This window comes from Echiichthys vipera (assembly GCF_963691815.1).
Source record: "Echiichthys vipera genome assembly, chromosome: 13".
NCBI lineage: Eukaryota > Metazoa > Chordata > Actinopteri > Perciformes > Trachinidae > Echiichthys > Echiichthys vipera.
Genome location: NC_139838.1, coordinates 17,460,646 through 17,482,035, shown reverse-complemented (window position 1 = coordinate 17,482,035; position 21,390 = coordinate 17,460,646). Strand labels below are relative to the sequence as shown.

The 21,390-nt window shown below is 41.3% G+C and overlaps 3 protein-coding genes across 3 annotated transcripts in view; 1 reads left to right on the top strand and 2 right to left on the bottom strand.

The window, feature by feature from the left end:
* Positions 1 to 527: 527 nt before the first annotated feature.
* fabp4a (fatty acid binding protein 4a) lies at positions 528 to 2,228 on the bottom strand. Its single transcript, XM_083926078.1, has 4 exons — positions 2,098 to 2,228; positions 1,554 to 1,729; positions 1,361 to 1,462; positions 528 to 803 (listed from the first exon to the last, which is right to left on the bottom strand). Exons 1-4 carry the CDS (start codon positions 2,168 to 2,170, stop codon positions 750 to 752), a joined length of 405 nt encoding a protein of 134 aa, XP_083782204.1. The 5' UTR covers positions 2,171 to 2,228; the 3' UTR covers positions 528 to 749.
* A 1,998-nt stretch (positions 2,229 to 4,226) lies between these two features.
* On the bottom strand, positions 4,227 to 7,738 carry mrpl53 (mitochondrial ribosomal protein L53; the record flags this gene model as incomplete). Its single annotated transcript, XM_083925856.1, has 3 exons — positions 4,227 to 4,394; positions 5,762 to 5,874; positions 7,644 to 7,738. The coding sequence occupies 3 exons, from the start codon at positions 7,736 to 7,738 to the stop codon at positions 4,276 to 4,278; spliced, it is 327 nt and encodes a 108-aa protein (XP_083781982.1). The 3' UTR covers positions 4,227 to 4,275.
* A 4,889-nt stretch (positions 7,739 to 12,627) lies between these two features.
* pag1 (phosphoprotein membrane anchor with glycosphingolipid microdomains 1) overlaps positions 12,628 to 21,390 on the top strand; it is a 53,618-nt gene continuing 44,855 nt past the window's right edge. The window contains exon 1 of the mRNA XM_083925138.1: positions 12,628 to 12,861. The gene's annotated coding sequence lies outside the window, so the exon portion shown is untranslated. The remainder of the gene's footprint in view (positions 12,862 to 21,390) is intronic.

The window sequence follows — 21,390 nt, the reverse complement described above, 5'->3', positions numbered from 1 at the left end:
CCCAAAAAGGAAGAGGGGATACATTTCCTCACTGACCTCTCGCTGACATCTCTGCATGATGCTCTCAATCCTCCTAAAAAAGAGCTCACATTCCTCAAGGAGCCCCTGCCAACACACGTCATATATCATCGGACGCTTGACTTTAACTGCTTGACCTTTACACTGGGAATATGTTTGAATCTTCTTTTTTTTTTCTTTGGTCCTCTGACCAACATAAGGGAAGCATGAAAACACTGTACGAGCCAAAGTAGCTGGAAAAAGTGATTGCATGTGGAATAGTTACAGTAATATTCCTCAAGCATTAAAGTCAGGAAATCAGCTTGTCAGATTAGGTGGTATGTTCCCATTAGAGCACTTTTTTTGTGTAGCATTCCTCAGTATGCCCTATTGACTGGAATGCTTTCAAGAATGTCATAATTGAATCTGGAGGTTACCCCGTTGATATAAACATCAGACCAACTGACTCACCGACCAAACCAGTGGCAGCGAATAACATTCAATGAAAACAAAAGCGCCGTTTCAACCCATTTTTTCATAAGTTTTTATTCAAATCACCACAACAATTCCAAATGAAACCAAATGTGTCATGTTGGAGAACAGAGGCACGGAAAATTTGAGTTTGGCAACACAGTGAAGATAAAGAATAGAAAGAGCAGAACACGCCTTTACTTTGGTTTAGTATTACGCTCATTGAACTGAGCCCGTCATCCAGCAATGCATCCAACGAGTGGGGCTGAGGGGACCCCCCATCACGCCTCCTTCACGTACGTCCTCACTGCGATCACGTCTCCCATTATGCATTTCTGTGGGAAGAGAGAGAGAGATCAGGTGTGGTCTGAGGATCTAAAGGAGGTGAAGAATTATTACCACAGTTAATTATTAAAGTGTCAGGGTGATTTTAAAGTGTTTAGTGACTTTATCCTCTATAATATTTTCGTATTTCTTGTGTATTCCTTTCTTATAATCCACAGAAGGAAATAGATTGTCTTTTTTATCTTTTTAGTATTTAAACATATTGCTTTCCCCTCTGTTACATTAGGATTTCCTGCAGTACAGTGACATTTTAATGTATTATTTTTTACCCTAACATAGGCAACATGTTTGCTCTAATTCTCAAGTGTAAAGCCAGCACAAGATTGGAGGGAATAAATGGTCCTGAACATATTTACACTACCATTGGCAGCATGTTTATTAAAACTTAATAAACAAATCAAACATAAAATAACCTGTGATTTAATTTTTTTTTTAAATGCAAGGATGTCCATGAAGTACTTGTAGGCTGCAAACCATTGAATAAACTACTTTAAGGGATTTTTGCCAGGTTTAATTTACCACAAAAAGTCACAGGGGGGATCCTTACCGCTATCAATTTCCCATCTGTGACCTCCCTCTCGATATTCGTCTCTTTGCCATCCCAGCTCTGTTTCTGCACAAGTTTGCCGTTCTCCAGAGTCACCACGGTCTGCACGGCACACAACAGACACAAGCCGTTAACTCCAGCACTGAAAAGACTTTTTGTTGTTTTTGTTTGGCTGCCCTCAGACCACACTAACCCTTGTCTTCCTATCGTCTGCGGTCGTCTCGTCGAATGGTTCGTTGAGCTTGAACTTGATTTCAGTAGTTTTGAAGGTGCTCTGAGACTTCATGCATACAATCCCTTCATCGTCCACGGTCACTACCAAATTGGGCTTGGTCCGATTCCCCACCTGCCGGGTCGCAAATCCCACACCTGCACACAGCAGGAGGGCGAGATCACCAAAATACATTCATTATAGCAGAAAGAAAGTTTATTTTGAATGGCAAGCGAATACAACTATTGGAAGTCCGTTTTAATAAACCGATCGATGCATTAATCACACTTTTGATCAGATGATTCAAATGTTCTTTTTTTTTTCAAAGCAATTAAAAACGATTCATTTCAGACATTTTTGAGCCATGTAGCAACAGGGTGACGTCACCTTTACAGGCTGTAGCATAAGTTAAGTTAAACTAAATTCACAATGAAGAAACTGACTGATTGTGATCGTTCATCAACTAGCTGATACACACACACACACACACACACACACACACACACATGCACACACAGACTCCTACCGATTGCTTTCATGTAGTCATCGAAGTTCTCGCTGGAAATCATCTTCCACGTCCCAACAAACTTCTCAACCATGTTTGCAGTATTTTTTTTATTTAATGTAATATCCTCGACAACGACCAGCTGAGTGACTGGGGTTCAACTATCCTCCAGTGTGGGAACAGCGTCGTTTTTAAAGGGTCAGCGAGACATCAAGTAACGCGCTAGGAACCAATCAGAGCCCGTAACGTCACATAATTGAGCGTTGAGTTCCCGCCTCCAGGCCCCCTCTTATTACTACTATCCTACTATGTTTTATATTAAGGCACCAAAAACAAAAAAGGGAACACACTGTAAGCTTGTGTTCCCTATTTAATGCTTTCAGTTCATTTATTTGCAATTCTTTTATTCTTTTATATGTATGTTTAATATATTTATATTATTTTATATATATATATTTTTCTTTTCTACTGTTTTTTATTACATTTTTGTATATGTTTATATTTACTTAGAAATAAGTGATGTATTATCGTTTTCCCTAATATCTGTAATGAATACCAAGTTTAAATAAAAACATTTTTTTTTAAATACTAGCACATGTAAATCAAATGAGTCTTCACTTAAAATGTATATTTTTTTCCCCAAAAAGCAGAAAGATCTTCATGTTTTTGTTTGTTTATATTCTGAAATAAATGATCATCCGTTATGTATGATAAAGAATCTTTCCCCGAGGCAATAATGTTTATTTTGTTAACATGCAACAACAATATATCCCATGAGTGTTAAGCCAGTGGCACACTGTCAAAGCCTCATGGGAGGTGTAGTATGTGAATGGTAACCTTGTTTATTTTAAATGTCTCTGGGGTTAAAATGGTTACTAACGACTTAATTCACGGTAAATAAATACTTCACCCATGCTTAATACATCAAGTATAAGTCATTAAACCCATTCAGGTTGTTTAACCACCTATTTCTACAAATTGCCTTCTGACAATCTGCACTAAAATCATTATTTTAACAACCTCTCCTTTACAACTGCGGGATAATGAATGATTTGTTAATGTAAATACATTTGCAGACTTAATGGCTTGAAAGAAAGTAAGGATGTAATAATGGATTAGTTACATTTATAACTGTATTTTACAAACTATTGGGATTATTTTAAAACCTTACAATCCATAATCCTTATTAGTGGCTCATAAGTGATAAATAATGCATTCTACATTAATTCGGGTTATTATTATCTAGGGTGACTCATTAGAAAGTGGTACTGATTTTACTTGCATGCATTAAAGTTAGAATCCTAGCATCTGCATCTGAATCCATAACCCTCTTAGTGGCTCATAAGTGATCTTTAATGCATTCTACATTAATTCAGGTTATTATTACTATTTGGGGTGACTGATTAGGAAGTGGTACTAATTTTACTTGCATGCATTAAAGTTATGTAGCCTAGAATCTGAATGTTAAACCGCATCAGGAAAATACTTCAGCTTGTCTGAGAAACTGTTAGAAATAATTTCCTACATGAAAACCATGAATGTAATAATAATGTATCCATGGAGAAAACCCATATAGTCACAGTTGCTAATGGGACAGAGAGTAGCTAGCAGAGGGGACAGGATTCCAGTTATCTGTGCCCGGGTGAAAGGTTTTTTTTTTTTCTTCAGTGGCGCTGCATCTAAAGCTGTGCCAAATTACATTTAAGCCTGCTGTGTCAAAGGTTGGAGCTTGCATAATGTTCTCTCAAATGCTGGAATGATCTCTTTTATCAGAAAAACGACACATTATGCAAGGACACACCGTGACCCTGTACAGATCACAGCGTGTTTATTTTTTAGCAGTTAAAGCATTTCAATTGATGTCTTTAATATGGAGGAATAAAGCATAGCTGACTGGTCAAATCAAAGCTATTTCAAGGGCAATCGTTTTTCAGTTTGACAGTAGTTAAGTTCATGTTGACAGCAAAGAGTGTATGGTAGGATTTGATCCTTGGATGGTGGAAGAACTTGGACTGTGTGACTCAAGAGGATGATGAGTGAGTGAGTCAATATCACGACTGTCCGGAGGATGTTACGAAGGTCAATCCACACCAGAACCGCCACACTTAAATGAAGCACTTTAATAATAAACATCCAAGAAAATACATAGTTAGATACAGATAATTTAAAGTAACACAGATAAACTCAACATGAGGATCATTATTTTTTTTCTGTTAGTTTTGACTGTGGATCCTTGGCGGTGCACAGCGACTGAAATGCACTCAGCATCTCCCTGCTGGTCAACTTCGCTCCCTTCATCACCAGCTTCTCTCCATCCACTGCAACAGAGTGAGACAACATTGAGGTGACTCTTGATGACTCAGATGACACAATGACAAACTCTCTGTATAAGGAGGAGTACAAGAAGTAAGAAGGTGAAAAGTCAGCATCTGTCAAACGTTCTGTTGACCCGTGGCAGACATTTCTACATTTCAAAAGTACTTGACTTACTCATGCGGTAACAATATCAGCACAAAATTCCAAAACTAGGTCACACAGTGCTGAGTTGTATATACTAGGTGTGGTGCTGCAGGCACAGAACCACCATCAGAGTTACCACTGTTTCTGGACTGACAATTCACCCTGCCTTTTACCAATTACACCCACCAGTACACCATAGTGGTTTCACTTGGTTATGGTAATTAAGTTATAGATCACCTCTCAACATAAATGCATCTCAAGGGACTTTTTAAGAGCCCACCTTCACTTACTGTTACTAAAAATCAAGTCAAAATGTTGTCTTCAAGCAATGGCTCAAGTGAACTTCTTAGGTGGATACATCTTAATGTGTGTGTAGTTTCTGCCTGCTACTTTAAGATGAGTCACATTTAAAGAAAAAAAAGAAAATAGATATTATCCAATAGCAAGGCTGAGGACATGTATATGTTAAAATTTATTGAGTCCAAATCCATTACATTGCCTTTGTTTTTGTTTTTTTTGTACATTTTGTATCTGTCTTTTAGTACAAACTTCCTAATGGGTAAATGTTTCTTAATGTCATTCGCTTGAGGCTTTACAGATGCCAAAATCCTCATTGTCTTTGATTATTACTAAAGTCTTACCTCCTGTCTACACAGCACGCGCGTCAGATGAGTTATTCACTCGCACGTCTCATGCAACAGATACGCTCTCATTTTAATCTATGTAGCTCGCATCTCAGCTGCTTCTTACAGGCACAACTGCAACCTAACGCATTTATTTTTTTTTTTTTCTTATTCTTATATCCTGCCCTGCTGCTCGACGCTTTGTGAAATTTGCAGTATTTGTACACAAAGTCGCATCAGTGTCTCATGAGCGCTGTTGGGACGTGAGCGCAACGTTGATATGATGGATGCGATCCAGACAGGGGATTTGACGAGTTATTTAGTTAAGTAAGATGTAAGTAAGTAAAAAGCTCGAGACTAGTTCACACAGCTGAGGTAACAACAAAAGTTGGCTTCATGGACATAGAGAAAAATAAATCAAACCTGTATGACTGTAGGACAGATTTTACAGTAGCTATATATAGCTTCAGTGGATTAAAACAATGCCAGGAATCTGAATCGCAAATGCAAAACTCCAGCCTCAATCAAACTGCTTCATAAAGTCTCCCTTTCAAATATATATCTCCCAGGCATTTGAATGAAAGTAGTCAGGTAATACTTACGATAAGTAATATCCACTACAGGTTCAGACTTGTCATGATTCACTATCGCTGTCACCTCACAGTTCATGTTGGTAGTCCTGGCCTTGTCTGAGCCCACCATGACCAGAAACTCCCTGTGGGGTAAGATGAGCAGATTACAGATTGATAACATTACAGCAGCGATGGAAAGTAACTACATACATGGGCGGGAGAGCGTACAAGGAGGTAGAGCGCTCGTCTAGTAAAACTGGCTTGATTCCCTGCTCCTTCAGAAAGAGTGTCGACGTGGCCTTGATCATGACACTGAACCCCTAACTGCTCCTGATGAGCAGATTGACACCTGGGTGAATGTTGGTGTGTGTTGTAAAGCGCTTTGAGTGGAAAGTAGTAGGGCTGCAACCACAGATTATGTTTTATTGGTGATGAGTCTGTTTTTTTCTCGATTCATTGATTAGTGGTTGGATCTATAATAAAATGTCAGAAAATGGTGAAAAATGTCCATCAGTGTTTCCAAAAACCCAAATAGCTGGCGATTAATTTAATAGTTGACGTGATAACTCATCAATATCTCAGTCCATTTACATTTATTTTGTACTTCACTTCAATTTTGAGGTTTTCCTATCTATTCATATATTTCCATTTTCTGTTTTTACAATGTGGTGTGGACATAGTAGACACAATGGTTGTTCACATACAACTTCAGGCTTACATCATGTATGAGTATAACAACACCCTAACTCTAACCAACACAGGTTTTTACCTTTTTTACTTGATCAGACCTCATCTGAGGACTTTGAGGAACAGTGCAGACTGTGCTCGACTGACTGAAATTTTGAAGAGGTTACGCCCTTATTAGTCTTATTGGTTTAAGTTTTGGTATCTGACATAATTTCAACATAGATAAGCTCTAGGTTAAAATGAGCAGTCTAATTACCCAGAAAACATGGAAACAAATACATAAGTGTGAGTGTGCAGGACCTCTATTTAAATGTCTTGTTTGATTTAAGACCAAAAATTAAAGAGGTTTAAACCAATATCAGACAAACAAAGTTGTATAATATGTAGGTCAGTGTGAAAGGTGTTTTTCCTCAATGGAGAAGCGACTATAGGAAAACTACATAAGGGAAACGCTTCTGTTGTGTGTTTTTAATGTCAGAAATTAAAAATATCAGGGAAAAGAGACATTGTATTGTTTTATGAAAAAAACTGTATCTGAACCTCTTTCTTTTATATGGAAAATGATTCATTCACAAATGCAAATACCTAAAAATAACCACGTACACAACAGTAAAGCAATTAAAACAATTGGAAATTGTTAAACAGTACATGTTTTTCTTTAATGTTTTTAAAATCAAATTTTATGGTATACCCACGTATATACTTTTGTCTTGTTCTGTTCTTGTCTGTTTCTGTATGTGTGTGTGTGTGTTTGTGTGTGTGTGTATGTGTGTGTGTGTGTGTGTGTGTGTGTGTGTGTGTGTGTGTGTGTGAATACAATAAATCGGAACATTATATGTATTAGAAAGCTTGCTAAAGATGCAATTAGAGCCAGTAGGGCTGTTTACACATGTTGTGTCGTCCAGGGAATTCGTGTGTGTGTGTGTGTGTGTGTGTGTGTGTGTGTGTGTGTGTGTGTGTGTGTGTCAATAATTGTATGGTGAAAACACGATGAAATAAAGATTTTTCAAAAGCATCATAGTCCTCGACGATAACAAGTTGCTCACTAAACAACATGGAGCCTAAAGACTCAACTATCTAACATGAACTCAATCTTCTGCTGGTCTGTCTGGTCACAGTGCCGCTGTTTGGGGGCACATGACGACTTGTATTCGCCACAACCAACACAAAAAAACACACAAAAAGGACTCTCCGACACAACAAAACATTAACACACAGTTCTTACCGTGTGGACCGGGCATTGGACTCAAACGGACAAAACTGAACAGCTATTTTCTTCACAGCCTTCAACACCACGGTCGCCTTACCGGAAGCCGCCATGTTGTTTCCTGCTGTGACCTCTAACCTCCACAGTGATTGGTGCTTCTCGTCACTAGAGGGCGTCAGAGGATCAATAACTCACCAGTGTGATGCAGTTGACTTGGAAATGCTACACATAAGGTACAGAAGTGTCACCAATTGTAACGTAATAAGAGATGAATCAACAGTGGGTTTTATTTGATCCATACAGGCCTAATACGTGTATGAATGTGTGATGATAATAATGATTTAGGTTACATTATATATTTAAATAATATATTAGAGAGAGAACTTAACCTAACCACAGTCAAAATCAGCTTTATTGTCAAGTCTGTAATATGTGCCAGATATACGGCGGCATCGAAAATATGTTCCTCTCCGACTCTATGGTGCGATAAGTACCAAATATATATACAATAAACAGATAACATCTAAATTCTAAATAGTGCAAGAGAAATAGAAAAACTGCTCCTTAGCGTTGAAAGGAGCCAGTTGAGGTGGTTCGGGCATCTAGTAAGGATGCCCCCTGGGCGCCTCCATAGGGAGGTGTTTCAGGCACGTCCAGCTGGGAGGAGGCCTCGGGGAAGACCCAGGACCAGGTGGAGGGATTATATCTCCACACTGGCCTGGGAACGCCTCGGGATCCCCCAGTTAGAGCTGGTTAATGTGGCCCGGGAAAGGGAAGTTTGGGGTCCCCTGCTAAAGCTGCTGCCCCCGCGACCCGACACCGGATAAGCGGATGAAGATGAGATGAGATGAGAAGATGAGATGAAATAGAAAAACACAAAGAACGGAATAGTGCAAAGACAGTAAAAAACAGGAGATGAAAATGTGCAATGTAATGGACATACTGTACAATATATCAACTTTATAAATATTAATAAAATTGAAACAGCAATTAAAGGCACTGATGAAGTGGAAAGTGACGGGTGCTGTGCCAGATTGCTCCATTCAAAGTCCGGAGTTCTCGGGGTCAGATGGGAGGGTGTTGAGCTTCCTTACAGCCTGGTGGATGAAGCTGTTTGCCTGTCCGGTAGTGCTGGCTTGGAGGCTCCTGTTCCTCCTCCCAGATGGCAAGAGGCTGAAGAGGTTGTGTGAGGGGCGGCCGGGGTCACCCACAATGCTGGTTGTTTTGTGGGTGAGGCAGGTTCCATAAATGTCCAGGAGTGAGGGGAGTGGGACACCAATGATCTAACCAGCAACCTTCACTTTGTGCGGCAGAGTCTTGCAGTTGGAAGCAGTGCAGCTCCCGTACCACAGCAGCAGGTCCGGATGCTCTCGATGGTGCCCCGATAGAAGGAGCCCATGATAGGTGTGGGGGGCTCTCGCTCTCTTTAGTTTCCAGAGGAAGTAGAGGCGCCGCTGGGACTTCTTGGCCAGTGATGCTGTGTTGATTGTCCAGGAGTGGTCCTCACTGATGTGCACCCCCAGGAATTCATATTACTTATTATATATTTATATTATATTACTTCCATGTTTTTCTGTAATTCTGTTGGGGTCTATTTATTTGCACTTTATTCCTTTAGTAACTTATGGTGTTACTTGTTATTTGTTTTGTTACTCTTCTGGAGCAAGACTTTCCTTCAGGATTAATAAAGTTATATCTTATCTTATTTTTGTATAATCTATATCATCATTTATTCAAAAACATGTTTTTCACCCACACACTCCTTACAAACCTTGACAACATTTGATTTGCATCTTGTATGTGCGCCTTTAGAGTTGGTGCATGAACATGTATGGGCTGTAATGCTGCACGACTGATGTGTAAATGCATTTCCGACATGGGGTTAAGAGAAGGTGTTTTGAGTATCAGACTACCGTTGGGGATTATGCAGGTGTCAGTGATGTACAACCACATTACTGCTATCCTGTAATGTCAGGTGTCTATTTAAGCACGCAGTAATAGTTTAGTAATACCACTTGTTGTAAGATAAACAGCCTTATACGTTAGCAGTTTGTAAACAGCACCGTCTCGTTCACAATGACATGACAGAGCTCATTAAAGCAAACTCACAGGGAAACTGACTGTGGCACCTTCCTGTAATCATCTGACAAACGATGTCACAGAGCAGAATTATGTTAGGAGAGGACGAGTGGGGGTCTGTCAGTGCACTAAGTCAATAAAGGAGGTGCTGCTCTCCAAATAGACAATCAAACAGACACATCTCATAATCAAATAGGCAGGGAGGATGGGAAATGGTCTCCAGCTACTGCGGCTTCCTGCACTCAGCAGATGAAAAAAGGTCAAAAGCCAGCCAGAGTATAAAAACATCAGAAATGGAAATTCATTTAAATTCTTGACTGTGTTAGCACTTAAGTCACATTTAATCATGGCATAAATTGCTTCTAGTGTGAGTGTGTCTGTGTGTGTGTGTGTGTGTGTGTGTGTGTGTGCGTGTGCGTGTGTGTGTGTGTGTGTGTGTGTGAGTGTGTGTGTGAGTGTGTGTGTGTGTGTGATGGGGGAGTTCAACCAACACTTTTGTAATATTAGCAAGGGAAGGTTGTCAAATTGGATTCTGCAGAATTAAACCGTGTGTGTTCATCTTCTGGCTACATTCTGTCAGTGTGACTAAAAACAAATGTAAGTTCACTTTATTTTCTTAATAAACTGATACGTTTGATGTTTTCTGACTTGTTGAAAAAGAAAAGAGAGAAAAAAACGGCATACTTATCACTTCATCTGCCCGTTTAGTAAAAAAACCCAACAACTTTAGCATTGCGGTCGCACTTCCTTCACCTCTGTTCAGTAGGCCTATAGCTGTGTATTTATAGCCACCCTGTTTTCAGGGCGTGTAGCACAAATATGTTGTTCTCAGATCAGCCCAACCGAGCTTGTACAATTAATCCTAACTTCAACACGCCTCAAGTCTCTTTCCTGAGTTGCCGACAGTCCGACGCAGCCTGTGACAGTTGGACAGTGGAGGCACGGGGCTCTAAATTTAGACATAAGGCTACTGAGAGGCAGAAGCATTTCCTATACACCCCCCCCCCCCCCCCACACACACACACACACAGTTTATTAAGTAGTTGTACTGTAAGTCCAGCAATAAGAAAGTGGGGGAGAGAGCGCTCAGAAACAATGAATGCTCAAGGGGATGTTTGACCTCAAAGAGGTATTGTGTTGGTGCAGGATTTCATTTATCAAGTTCTCTGAGCACAATAATAACTTGTGAAATGATCCGACAAAGAGGCCCTGGTGTTTAGGATGTTCTGCTTGTGTCCCTTATTTATGTCGCCCTTGCTTGGTGTAAGAATGAAATTGTCACAGTGTTGGGTAACATGGTTTAGAGTGTCGCAGTACAGTTAGTTTCATAAACCATCTGCTATTCACACTTTAGGTTACATCCAGTTTAGGTGTGAATATGGAGTACAGAAGCTGTGATGAGAGAATGATTTGGAAATAATCGTAACCATGTGGGCTATGTGAGAGCAGTTTTTTGGGGGTGGAATTAGGCTACCGGTGCATTTACTGTTGAAGAAAAGGTATTTCTCCCTTGAGACTAACAGTGAGCAAGGAAGTAACACTTTAATACTGTCGGCCAGGCCTCATTACACCAGCCACAATTCAGGTTCAGTCTCCCTGAGGGACTCTGAGAATTCCTGAAGGGGGTTGCCGGAGTGAAGAACACAAATTCACAGTATCACTGACTCAAAATGCAGTTTTTAGGCTTCTATCTACATGTGAAATATATAAAAAAACAATATGTTATTCATATAAGTCAAGGAACTATTACTAGTGAAAACAAAAAATCTTCCTCAATACAATCTGTTCTGCTTAAAGATGCTGGTATGGTGGTTTTGTACGCAGCACATGAGAATCTAATGTTTTTGAGAACATACTTAATAGTCAACTACATTTTATTTATGTAGCCCAAAATCAGAAGTGCAATCAGCATTTAGAGGCGTTACCATCTGTTGGCTACAACATACGTCGCAAAGATGATAACATCGTGAATTATTATTTATTTATTATTACATTTTATATGTCTTTATTATTGTCGGTTGTTTTGGTGAACTTCATTTATATTTAATTTATTTTCATTCTTCTTCATTTCGAACAAATTAGAAAATAAACAAAATAAAAAGTAAGTGTGACCAACCATAGAAAACTAAAAAACAAACAATACAAAAATATTTAGGAAGTGTCACAAGCTTTGGCGTCCTCCTGCTCCTTTTCAGACAAGTACGTTTCAGAATATTTATAGATAAATGAAACCTATGTGTCTGAAAAGGAGCAGGAGGAAGCCAAAGCTTAGCAATTCCCACCCCTTATTCAACTGCTTATGATCTGTACAGTTACAGAGTCACACCTATTACATAGGTAGGCCTACACCAAATTATTTAATTTAAATATTAGATTTTAAAATATACTATATATAATGTATACACTAGTCAAATATTTATGGCATACAAAAAAATCTCTTCATTATATACAACCCCTCACCCTATAACCATTTATCTATTTTGTGTATCTCTCTTTGTATTTTGCTAAATCATGTATTTATGAGCATTTACAATGTTTATTCTTTTTTCTCAAGATAGGTTCAGAGAGGATTTACGTCTTTTATCTGGTTTTATGCTGTTGTAGATGTTTGCAAATACAAAATCTATAGGCGAACTAAACACAACTACTCACCTAGGCTTAAATTTTATTTTATGTAGCCTGGGCTTCACATCTCCAAATGCATTCTATATATATTTTAAAAAAAATCAATATTATGTGGCTCATTATTATATTTTTACATAATCCCACCCTGAATCATTATAGCCTTTATAGCCTGCCCTAGAGTCAAGCTTTAGCACTCGTGAACTACATTTCCCATGAAGCTTCGCGCCGCGGCAGCCCTCTGGACCTGCTCCTCCTCCTCCTCCTCCTCCCACCACCAAGCTGCTGCCTGGCGGAGCTCAGAGCGGAGCAGACTGAAAGGAACAGCTCCGTGTCTCTCACGTCCAGAAATGTGCGCAGGGTGAAGAGTCGCATCGCCGTCTGCGTGTCTCCTCTTCAAAACAACACCACTCTCACGTGTTAAATGTAGCACCTCGAGCTCTGGACGGAGGATACACGCGCCCGAAGCAAAGCCAACCACTTTCTGTTCAAACCCGCCGCTGAATGCAGGTTTGGGGATAGCCCTCTTTCTCTGGTAAGCGCCCGTTTCATACCTCCACACCTCCCACACCTCTGTGTAAAAGTTGTGTTCTCGCGGTTGTTTATTTTTCACTGGTGCAGCTGGGAATGTGAGTGTATGTATCTATCTATGTGTGTGTGTGTGTGTGTGTGTGTGTGTGTGGAGGGACGCATTGGGAAACTTCACTGACAGTGTACTGTAGTTGTGACTGCGGCAGACTCGGCGCTCGCAGTGAAAGCAAATGTGATGATGTGACGATCAAGCTGCAACAGGGACTTGTTGCCTCCATCACAAACGTGTCGTGTTAAACACTTCTGGGGCTGCTGATGCTGCAGCTGACACTTTTTGGGAGCAGCTTTTTTCTCTCTCTCTCTCCTTTCTCCTGCGTTCTTCATTTTGCCTTCATTTTTCAATTGTCTCTGCTGCTGCAATATAGCTTTATTTTAAAGAATGTATTGTTTGGTGCTTATCCACCAGCACAGCCCTTAATATCCATACGATGTTCATGGATTTATGTCTGGATAGTGGGATTAAATGTCTCCTCTCTCTTGTTTGTCACCTACAGTGTGTGACAGTATGGTTATGCTTCTTATTCATGTGGTTTTTTTAAGGCTCACCACAACATTTGTGAGAAACTATTCAATTTGCACGTCTGGGATGCGCCTGTACTTGTTTTTCAGATGCAAATCAACTTCCCCTATGTGGCTGGTTTTAGTGACACACACACACACACACACACACACGCGCACATCATACCATATACCACTGATACTCACCCTGTGGTGCCAGGTGGCCTGCCAAACATTTTCTAATTCACAATGAAAATACGTTGATTCACACTGGGATTGTTTTATGTATTTTTAATGTAAATAAGGTGCCATAGCATACAAAGCATAAAAAAGGGAGGATGCCCCCAACATGGTCCAGGCTAAGCCCCAAATGTCCTCAAATCTTAGTAGTAACACTCCTGCGTACTACGAGCTGAGTGGGGCTGCTGAAAAGATGAGTTAGGACAGCAGACATCAAGAGATTGGAAACAGGCAAATCATTTACAAATGGACGGATGAATTTTCTTTTTTTTTGTTTATTAACTGGCTTCCTGGCTTTGTGCAATTTTGCAAAAGTATCTATCTCTGTGTGTGTGTGCATGTCTACGTCCTAGGGATAGTGCCAGACATGCATTATCCTCATTGACACTGACAAGTACAGGGTCTCTCCTTCCTTGGAGCGTAGAGCTGGCATGTACGCATGAAAAACAAAAACCACACATACTGCATGTGCATATGTGATGCTCGATGAAGCAAAAATACACTATTCAACATCCATCTTTCACTGTAATTGTAAATCAGAGTGTCCTCTCTGATCACCCGCCAAATAACTAAACAGCCTTTTTTTCATTTTAAACCCAAGCTTCTCCGTATAGGCTACACACACACACACACACACACACACACACACACACACACACACACACACACACACACACACACACACACACACACACACACACACACACACACACACACAGGCACACAGGCAAATGGCACCAATAGAAACCCCTCCCTCCCTCAGTCTGTGTTGATGTGTTCAGTTGTTGAATAGGAGCGGTTGGCAGCAGACTGGCTTCCACAGAAGTTCGCCTCAGCAAACACAATTTGCACTTTGTTTTAGCTTCTCTTTGCATTCGCTGCACTTCCTCGTGCTATCTGCTAAACATTAATGAATTGGCATTTCCCTGTCATTTAATAGGAACATGGTAAATGAATACCAAGTGCTCTGCAGAAACCGGTAGCAGTCGTGTTTTATCTGTGACCGTGCCTAAAATGAGTGTTAGAGGTCTTGAAACACCACTGCGCGTGGAAGGGAAATGATTCAAATGGTGCTTTAAAAAAAAAATCCCAAAATGGATGCACTGCATGTCATTGCATTGTGTTTGAAAGAAATGAGCTGTCATAAGATATATGACATAAACATCTCACAGAGGCAGAGCTGGATGTCTGCGTATGACTAAATGTCTGTCGCTGTACGCGTTTGACTGTGTGGTGGCAAATGTAAGAGGACAGGACAGTGGCATGGCAAATTCTTTGTGACAGTTTTAACTTCAGAGTATTCATAGCACGCTGCTAATGCTGGTTTTTGGACAGGGACGAGGCTGGGTATGTGCAGCTGTTGCACGTAAGAAGGGAGATGAGTGAGGAGCTAAAGGGCCAAGAGCGTTCACTGTGGACTCTACCAAACTACACGAGTTCGGTGCCATGGACAGTTTGTTTAGGGTTCATATGGCCTTTTGTTTCCACACCCCTTAATTGAAAGAATCCCTCTCAAGCTGTCCAAACATTTTCTCCTCCAGTTTGGAAAGGACGGTCTAGCATCAGACTGCATCCACACTGAAGCCCCATTCACACCTCCTTTTTGTTGCGGGGCTGCTGCGCCTTTATTAGGCCTCGACGTCTGTGCGAAATAGAAAGCTGTAAGGGCGGGAATGACACACAGTAGTGATGCGTGAGTCAAAATGTAACAAAGCAGCGTTTAAAGTATCCCAAGTTATTAATAACATACAGGAACTTTGCGTGCAACAGTCCACGTCCTCTCTCTCTTTCTCTTTCACCCTTTCTCCAACAGTCCATCTGTCCTTCTCTCCACTCCACCATAATCCATCAATTTGGCAGTTGTGGGTCAGGTCGGCTTTGAACGTGTCCGGCGTTCCTTCATTGTGGCGCTGTTATAGAATCTTTGGCGAAAATGGCTTCGGCCAGGGAAATTGAAAAAAAAGTTCCTTATGTCTAATGCTTTTTGTTTACAGTCGAACTCATGATTTAGTTGCTCTCAGTTGCATGTGTTGTGATGTCACAGCTATACTTTACTAACGGGTAGAAAGTGCTGCTACAGTGCTGTTACAGTCATCCCCTGGCTGCAGTGATGGTGCAGAGATGCAGAAAGCACAGATGCGGAAGACCCTGAATCGATGACCAATCAGATCACAATGGACTTTTTCAGGAGTGGGTCTTAAAGAGACAGGCGCTATAACAGAGAGGTTCAGACAGACAGTATGAGAAAATCAATGCTATTAGAGTGTTTTAGAGTAAAACTATTCAAAAAAACTTTTCTAGCCTCAGCATGCCTGTTTAATTCATGTTGGCTTGTAGGCACCTTGGGGTTAAACAACTTAGTAAAGTAATTTGCATAAGGGCTGAACACCTGCCTCTGATTCTGCACTCGTTTAAACTGGCCATGATGTGTCAGGCCTGATTGAAAACACAGAGATGCTGCTACGCTGTGCCTGAAGGATAAAGTATAATCACACTCTGTCTGAGTGTTGTAAAAGTAAAGTTTCATCATAGGCTGTCAAGTGGTTGTTAGGCAGACTACACACATTTCACACTCACTTAGGCTTTAACAAGCAAGAGCCCCGTTCCCATCATTGGTAGGCAAACGGTGGAGTGTTTGGCTCTGCACCCCAGGTTTTGCAATTAACCTGCACGCCCTGTTTGACACCTCTGTCCATCTGAGACACACACCTTGGGGAATTAGTCCGAGGATTGAGTCTGCAGGAAGCGTGCGTTGCTGTGACTACCAAAGAATGTTAAATGTCAAGCTTGCTCCAGATGAAGCAGGATTCTATTGTTAAAATGGAAAATACTGTTATGTTCTGTTGTCGTAAAGAGCCTTTTTTCTTTCATCGATCCAGAACGGAGGAACACAAGAGAGTGTAATTATTTTCCATTTCAGATTGAGTTCCTGCTGCTGTGCACCGCTGGCAAGGATGGAATTTTACAGAAGTAGTATGTTTTTATGGTGTCGCTGTGGTCTAAGTGTTCACCAAAACACCACAGAGGTAGTTTGCATATTACAATTTATAGAATCTGTCATGGACAAGTTGGCCTCATCTTAACTCAGAGTTACTTTTAGCTTTAGGAGGGTGCAGTTTTCACCTTACATGTGGGTTTTGGCTAAGAAAGAGGAAATGCTCAAGAGCATCTCGCCAATAATTTGACAGTCAACAAGCTGGGGTTAAGGGATGTCTCTGTGGGTTGATACTTCTTAGCCTCTAACTGTCAAGGAACACCCATTTGTGTTTCTAAACAGCTAATATGAACTTTACATGTACAAACATTGAATATATGGAGCTTCACGCACTGAACTGACAGGGCATGTCTGTTCCCACGCCTGCAGAAAAGCCACTATTGTTTATTCTTTGCTGCGGTTGCTTTTAATTTATTCCTCCACCAAGCTGCAATGTAATGAGTCTGTGGTGAATATTCCTGTATGATTTAAGGGTTTAATCAACACTAACGTGATTTGGCATCTTTTAGATGCTGCACTTTCATTTGCATGGAGGCTTGCACATTCGTCCACTATCTTTAGTCTGCAGTTTTGATATATGAAGCCCGTCATTTTAGAAAGCAAGAGAACCAAGCTTCTGGTGGAGAAACGTTCATTAACTTTGCACTTGTTTTTTCCAGCCAAGCTAGTGGTGGTTGCTGGAAATGTCTTGTCTCATCTGCCTGTAAAGATTAGAGGGTTCAGTCAGCGAGTGAAGAAGATGAAAGGCACGACAGATGAAGAAGAATAAAAAACTGAGAAGCAATTCTAATAATAAGGGTATTGATCTCCAGTGCATCTGTCAGGTTATCGTCGGTGCTACTCTCGGCGCCCTCGACCCTTGCAGGATTGATTTTTCATTTGTTCCATACAGCGTAAAGGGCACTTGTTATGCTTTTTGAAATCCTATTTGTGGTAGTTATTACAGCACCCAAAGTGTCTCTTCTATTGAAAGGACACAAGCACAGAATCTTCAGAGGCTGCATGTGACAGTTTACGGATCTTCAACAGGTTTAGCGCTGAGTTTGGCTCAGTGTGTGTGTGTGTGTGTGTGTGTGTGTGTGTGTGTGTGTGTGTGTGTGTGTGTGTGTGTGTGTGTGTGTGTGTGTGTGTGTGTGTGTGTGTGTGTGTGTGTGTGTGTGTGTGTGTGTGTGTGTGTGTGTGTGTGTGTGTGTGTGTGTGTGTGTGTGTGTGTGTGTGTGTGTGTGTGTGTGTGTGTGTGTGTGTGTGTGTGTGTGTGTGTGTGTGTGTGTGTGTGTGTGTGTGTGTGTGTGTGTGTATAGGCCTACATGTTTCATTTGAGAGGCAACACCTTTGAGACAAGAAACAGGTGACCTCATTATGTAAGCATGCCAGGCATGTTTGTGTATTCGCGAGCAACATGTCCCACATTGTTAACGCTAGACTTGTTTGTCTTGACGCACAGTTTTTAAAATCCTGCCTGATCCTGACTACACACACACACACACACACACACACACACACACACACACACACACACACACACACACACACACACACACACACACACACACACACACACACACACACACACACACATTCACATCAGCATGCATGTACCCACAGGTTATTCACACACATGCATACCTTGGACACCAACCTCTTTCATACATGCAGTATACATACCCGAACACTGTCATCAACTCAAGGTGGCCTCTAGCAATTTTCTCAAGGATGACAGCGTGTTTCAGCTTGTGTTTGACCATTCTGCAGATTGTGTTGTCTCACAGCAGAGAAACAGACCTCACCTCTGTGCTGCTGTGTGACGGAGCAAGAGAGAAAGAGAGAGCAAGTGGGTTGAGGGAGAGTGTGGCATGTTCGAGGCAAGTATTGTAAACACTGCGGATGCGATTAACTGAGATTGCCTCAGGGAAGCTCTAATGGGAAATCAGGGTCCCTTTTCCCAGGAATTGTGGGTAACACAAGTTGTTATGTATTCACCCCCTGATGTTAGAATCTACATCGAGAGAGATAAAGATTTTGAAACGACTTGGATCCTGGCACACTGGCATTGCCTTCTGATGTAAGACTAGAGCTCTATTCAGAGTTTGTTCAGTTGTCATGAAGATGGATCTCAACATAAAAAGCTAGTGAGTAACTCTTGAGTTGGGACTGTTCTGTCAAACTACTGTTTCCAAGGTCAAGAATGAACTTGCATGCTTAAATGTTTTATAGGAAATACTTACACCTATTTGCTTTCTTGCTGAGAGTCAGATAAGAAGACTGATGTCACTCTCGTATGTATGAGTTAAATATGAAGCTATATTCAAGAGACAGTTAGCTTAGCTTACCACAAAGGCTGGAAACTGCTAGCCTTGCTCTGTCCAAGTAAGGTAACAGCTTTCTGAAATGAAAACCTCAAATTCTAGGTCCAAATTAGACGCTTGTGTTGGAGGGTTTTCCAATTGTCACTTTTGGCCACGCTGGGCCAAATAACGCCACGCTTTACTTACTAACCCCTCAGAATCGCTTTCTGCTAATAACAGCAGACATTGCAACTGACGCATCACAGACAGTATGATAATAACATCCAAAACCCAAGATTCACTTTCAGTGGTTTCTGCAACTTAAGAAATACTTTCAAAATACCCTCAAAATACTATTGATTAAAAGTTCAACGGCTAAAATACACAGAGCTGCCACAGACCCCAAAAAACCACACCACTAAATAGACACCCTAGCTGGGCTAACACGCTGAGTCAAGCCGTGCCCAGCCAAGCCGTGCTGAGCCAGACTATGTGTATGGAAAAGCAGCATTGGACTGCCTACTCATGGGCAGTTATCTGCTGATATCGTTGCCTCTTGCTCTTCAAGTGAAATGGAGGGATGCCAGGGACTGGGGAGGGGTCAAGAACTGTAGCAGCACCCTCTCTGTAACAGAAGCTTTATGAATGTGTGGCTTTATTTTTCATAAACTCCACAATTCAACTTGTAACACCTTTTTAAGTACCTGAAATGTGCTGTGCATGTGTTTTGTATGTACGAGCTGCAAATCTACGGCGGCAAAATGATCACCAAAACGCTGAGTGTGCGGGGGGTGAGTTGAGGTGACGGACAGTAGACATGGGTGAGTGTGTATAGACTGTCTCTTCTCCTTGGTGTAAAGTGTCGCTGATGCAGCAGACCTACACACACACACACACACACACACACACACACACACACACACACACACACACACACACACACACACACACACACACTGCGGCGGTGAGTTGCTATAGTGTCACACAAGGGGAGGATCCTCATCATCCACCCTGCTGGCTAAAGCAATGCAGGGATGCAGGGTACACACACACACACACACACACACACACACACACACACACACACACACACACACACACACACACACACACACACACACACACACACACACACACACACACACACACACACACACACATATTAAGCAGACACACACAGGCCTGCATGCACATTTACGCATATAATGAACCGTATTTGTATTCTCTGCAGCCTTGTCGCGTTTCTTTGTGTAAGATCTGTTTGTCGTTTTTTCCGTCTCCTGTACTGTTGGACTCACCTGCTTGGCTTTCGGCATATACAATATAATATTTCTGCATCTCTGTCTGTTTTTTTTCTCAAAACATCTTTGCCTACAAAAACAATTTTGTAAAAACCACAAGAAATTATTTCTTATTATATAATTTTGTTTTTTGTAATATGAGAAATGCCCAATACAGTAAGACAGTGTTCTGTCAGTGTTAATGAAGCCGTCATGTGTTTATGGGGTCAGGTGTTTGACATCATGTGTTTGGAGAGAAATAGAATATCTGTTCATGGACAGTTTACTGGAGCTGAATGAGGGTCATTGGGGACGCGATGAAACGACAAAGAGACGATTGTTGGTTGGATGCTTTCTGACGTCTATGTGTGTGTGCGTGTGTGTGATTGTGTGTGTTTGTGTGTGTTTGTCTAACATGCAAGCAGTGAAGTGTGTGTGTGTTCTGTGCTGCTGTTCCATATAAACTGGACATAGTGGCAAGGAACATACATGTATTAGGTGATGGTGTGGGGAGGTTTTGTGCTCTACGGGGTGGTTGTTTGTTCTGTTTCTGTACAGATGAAGGATGGGTCGGCCATAGATTGGGTTCCATCCATCACCAAGGACCTCAGGCTTGCCGACATCATTTTACACCTTTACTCTCATTCGATCTGTGTCTGTTATTTCCCCTCCTTGTTTTGCCCCACTGTATTTGTCTCTTTGGCCCTTTTTCCTCACTTTATCTCATATTCTCTCCTTATTTCTCTTCACCCTCCTTCCACCCTTTTCTCCACCTGTCACTCTTCTTCATCTTGCCTCACATTCCAATCCCCCTCTCTAAAAGTCTGTCACCATATCTCACCTCACATGTCCCCTCGATTTGTCTCTTTTCCATTTCCCCTTCTATATTTATCAACCATCACTTCCCTTGCTCTCTCTCTCTCTAACAGCTTCTCTTTTTCTTACTTTCTTCCTCCTGCATCCTTGCCACTAGCATTGATCTGTCAGCAGAAGCCGTTGGAGACACACACACACACACACACACACACACACACACACACACACACACACACACACACACACACACACACACACACACACACACACACACACACACACACACACACACACACAAGACAGTCTGTCCAGCTTACAATTAAAGCGTACCTCCCTCTTCCCTTTTCCCAAGCCGGCTC